The sequence below is a fragment of the Palaemon carinicauda genome, chromosome 1 (genome assembly GCF_036898095.1).
Source record: "Palaemon carinicauda isolate YSFRI2023 chromosome 1, ASM3689809v2, whole genome shotgun sequence".
In the NCBI taxonomy this organism is placed as follows: domain Eukaryota; kingdom Metazoa; phylum Arthropoda; class Malacostraca; order Decapoda; family Palaemonidae; genus Palaemon; species Palaemon carinicauda.
The window spans coordinates 184,453,487-184,458,486 of NC_090725.1; the positions used below are offsets into that span (position 1 = coordinate 184,453,487).

At 36.1% G+C, this 5,000-nt stretch overlaps 1 protein-coding gene across 1 annotated transcript in view; it reads left to right on the forward strand.

The window, feature by feature from the left end:
* Positions 1–5,000, forward strand: part of Slip1 (SLo interacting protein 1) — a 279,953-nt gene that overhangs the window by 146,273 nt on the left and 128,680 nt on the right. Inside the window, exon 2 of the mRNA XM_068386361.1 lies at positions 44–433. Within this exon, the coding sequence (XP_068242462.1) occupies positions 44–433 (390 nt within the window). The remainder of the gene's footprint in view (positions 1–43; positions 434–5,000) is intronic.

Below are 5,000 nucleotides of genomic sequence, written 5' to 3' on the forward strand. Positions count from 1 at the left end.
ATGTACCTAATCACCTACCATCCTTTATCCCTTCTCGGAACAGGTGAACGGCATCGACGTGAGCGGACTGAGTCACTCGGACGCCGTGCAGGTGTTTCAGGAAGCACAGGAACCCATCATGGTGCAAGTGTTGAGGCGACCCCAGGACACCACCACCACCACTTCTGTAGCGTCCACCTCGACGACTTCCTCATCCACCACTTCAACCTCAACCTCAACCTCGACGGAGGGCGTCCATCACCCAGCAGGTGCTGCTGCTGCAGCGTCGACAAGTTCTCCTCCTACTCAGACTGACGTTTCTTTCTCCTCCTCGAAACACGAGCAGGAGGATGATAGGAAGGGTAGAGGAACCGAAAAGGATTTTACAGAAGGCGCAGAGGGAGTTGAGGACGGGTGCATGTGCAATGGAGTCACGACAGGCACACAAACAGAGGTCAGTCCCGACTATTTTGAACTTTCCTTCTATATAAAGATATCCTTTGTTTTGATATCGTTAGGTGATTTTAGCCCATGTTTGCATTTTAACTCGTACTTACAGATGGAGAGATGTTGTATTGATATTTTATCCGCTGTAAATACAGCGACCTTGGGCGTAGATGCTAATTCCTTGGAGAGGATTTGAGCGGCAATAATTCACACAAGCTCTGAAGCTTAAGGACGTAACTATAGGACGATTTTAGCTCTTGGATGGGAGAGAGAGAGAGAGAGAGAGAGAGAGAGAGAGAGAGAGAGAGAGAGAGAGAGAGAGAGAGAGACCGTCCGTTGCTCGACTCTACATCATCGGTGACTAGTCAAAGTTCAAGGCAGTTTGGTTTGTTGCTGTTCTTCCGTGTTCAGATATAGGAGATTTTTTTTTTCGCTTTTGTTACGTAAGGTTGATGTGTTTTGGGCTTTCCGGGTTAATACTGTTAAACCATTTGTGAGTTGTTTTCGTGTAGTATACTAATAATTATTATAACTATTGTTTATACGAGGGTATGTATATGGCACATAATTCTATATAGTTGCATATACAGACATACATGTATATGTATGTATAATTTCTTTTATATATATATATATATATATATATATATAAATATGTGTGTGTGTGTGTGTGTGTGTGTGTAAATTTTTATGTACTCTATAATCTCCATTGGGAAGGGTAGCGAGACCAAATGGATTTTTCATCAAGTCTTAGGAACAAGGTTCATATCAACACGCCTTTTTCTTGACCCCAGGAGATGCTGATACCCATTTATAGCTGGTTGAACTGTAAATTTGGAGTTGTCTACTTCTAACCGTGAGTTAACAACTGTACCAAATAAAGCACACGCTTACACACACACATACATATATATACAGTATATATTATTTATATATAATATATATATATATATATATATATATATATATATATATATATATATATATATATATATATATATATATATGGATATTGAGTGGGGATACCTTAACGTGGTGAAAGAATTTGCGTATCGCCATGATCAGCAAAACTGTACTAGTCAGGCCACCCATATTAGATTATTTTGTTATAAGTGATCACACAAAAATCTTCCACCATCACAAATCCGCACTGGCTACCGTGATGATGAAAACTGGTCAAACCCCAGACATGAATTGACTAGAAACGGCTGCATTTGTTGTTGCTGCATATATATATATATATATATATATATATATATATATATATATATATATATATATATATATATATATATATACAATAATCCCTTTTCTTCAATAGTGTCGAATTGGAAGGTAAGGCAAGACTATAATCATGACATCATTCGAACTTCTATTTGAATACAGTATGTAGTTGTGTACAATGCGGGTATGAGCGTGTACTCGTTTATAGTCATACGCATTTGTGAACGCGTTTATACAGTTCGTGTAGTGGGTCTCTTCTTATATATTAAAGCTGACCTGGTATTTTCAATTTTCTCCCATTTTTCTTAAACACTGAACGCAGAGTAGAATAAAGCACTCCGTTCAGTATTATGGAGCATTTAAATTCATTGAACACAAACCCAGCCGTGTTAAATGTTCAATCTTTTGTGACCGGAAGAATGTTGTGCAGAGTGCATTCTTCTCCATTTATTGATTCAGCTCCACCCTCTCCCCCTCATCTACTTGTTTACCCCCTTGTTTGTTCTTTGAGAGTTTCTTGCCATGTTCGGAGTTTTAGTTTTACGCCTAATATCTTCGATGGGAAATTACACTCGGGATTGGATTTCAGCACTTTCACGCCGTTATTGGGGCCCGGAGAGTGTCATGTCTAACGGCATTCTCACCGTGTGTATTTCTCTTTTTTATGTATGTATTTATGGTGTTCTCTCGTAAACCTACGCTCATGCGCATGCACACACACACGCACACACACATACACACACACACATATATATATATATATATATATATATATATATATATATATACATATGTGTGTGTGTGTATCATCATCACCATCTCCTCCTACGCCTATTGACGCAAAGGGCCTCGACTCTATCTTGAGCTTTTAATTCAATACTTCTCCATTCATCATCTCCTACTTCGAGCTTCATAGTCTTCAGCCATGTAGGCCTGGGTCTTCCAACTCTTCTAGTGCCTTGTGGAGCCCAGCTGAATGTTTGGTGAACTAATCTCTCTTGGAGAGTGCGAAGAGCATGCCCAAACCATCTCCATCTACCCCTCATCATGATCTCATCCACACACACACACACACATATATATATATATATATATATATATATATATATATATATATATGTGTGTGTGTGTGTGTGTGTTTGTGGTTGTTTGTTTATATGTCTCTGTGTGTACTGGTAAATCACTCAGTATGCTATATTTTTGTCAGTTCCAGGGCTGTGTAAATCTCTCTCTCTCTCTCTCTCTCTCTCTCTCTCTCTCTCTCTCTCTCTCTCTCTCAGTTATCTACATCATTAGGCTGACTTGAGGGAGCAGGAAAGGGGCAAGACTGGATGTCTTGGTATCTGCTTCAAAGGTCGACTAAATAAAAACACTTCAGTAACATACGTAATCTCTAGAGTCATCTGTTATGTTCACCTTTTAAGGACTCTCTCTCTCTCTCTCTCTCTCTCTCTCTCTCTCTCTCTCTCTCTCTCTCTCTCTCTCTCTCTCTGTATGTAAACATGTGCAGTATATATAATTTTAAGTGCCTGGGATCCACACTTCCGAGCGGGGTGGAGTGCTCCAAACAAGTCCAGATAAATCTCATGTTTCTCTATTGGATTATGTATCTAGCAGTTGCTCGACTGGATTACGCTCTGTGTTGGGAAGGGCAGAGAGCAAGCATCCTCTTCTAAAACATTTGATGAATGCCTCAAAGTAACCCATTGGTGCTTCTCTTTGCATATTTATTAAAAAAAGTACAGTTACGTTGAATCTGGTGATTACTGGGATGGGTGACCACCAAGCAAAGACAGATTCTGTAAACACATATAATATTTTAGTACTTGCTAAGCTACAACCCTTGTTGGAAATACAAGATGCTATTAGTGGGCCTCAACAGGGAAAATAGCCCAGTGAGGAAAAGAAACAAGGAAAAATAAAATATTTTAAGAACAGTAGCAATATTTAGATGAATATTTCCTATATAAACTATGAAAATTTAATCAAAACAACAGGAAGAGAAATGAGATAGAATAGTGCCCGAGTGTACTCTCAAGCAAAAGAACTCTAACCCAAGACAGTGGAAGACCATGAAACAGTGGTTTGGTATTGGAGTGTCCTTCTCCTATCCACTGTATATTTACATATATATATATATATATATATATATATATATATATATATATATATATATACATACAGTATATATATATATATATATATATATATATATATATACATACAGTATATATATATATATATATATATATATATATATATATATATATATACATACAGTATATATATGTGTGTATATATATTTATATATAAATATATATATATATATATATATACATACAGTATATATATATATATATATATATATATATATATATATATATATATATACACATACAGTATATATGTGTGTGTATATATATTTATATATATATAAATATATATGTATATATATATATATATATATACATATATAAATATATATGTACATTTATACACACATATACATACATACATACATCTGAGTAGTGATAAACTTGACGATGGGAACTTTTTCCGCAGACGCGAATGTATCATGTAGCCAAATTTCCCATAGACAACGTTCTTTTCCTAAGTATTGGTCGTAATAGGATTGGCTGGTGTCATTTTGATTCTTGGTGTGTGATCATGAGCTTCATGGGGTCACTGGCTTATTTTTAGACAGCTTAATGGGCTCTTTATCGCTTCTTGCAAACTTGGAATTGGAGATAGATGCTGATGTGGATTTGGCCTGTATTCTTTAAATTCGTGTTAACTATGTGAGATTCATTTCTAGTATTGGATTTGAAATTGGAAATTTGTACAAAGCGAATGGTTAACCTTAAAAATGTTTCGATATGTAAGATGAAAAGGCTGTTCTGGACAGTAAGTCAATTGGTAGATTTTCATTACTCTGGTGGTGGTAGGCACGGGCTTGTCTTGAGTGATTCTTTATTTTTATCCTCATATGTTAATGGAGTTGGGGAGTTTATTGTCTTACTATAATGCAGCATATTGCTGTCATATCACCTTATACATGATGGTCCAAACACTCATTTAATATAAATTAAGTTCTCATTCCTGATTAGGACTTCAGTCGAGGAGGGAGGGATAACCTATGTATTTGCAGATCATTGGTTAACAAAATCCCTTATGACAGTATATTTAAGAATAATTTTATACCAATCTATCAATTTAAAATTTGTTTCCACGGTTTATCTATTATAGTTTCATACTTAATCCATATTCATAGCTCACAGAGGAACATCAGACTTACTCGAGCACTAAATGGTTCTACTATTTTGAAATACAACGACGGTTCTCAATGTATC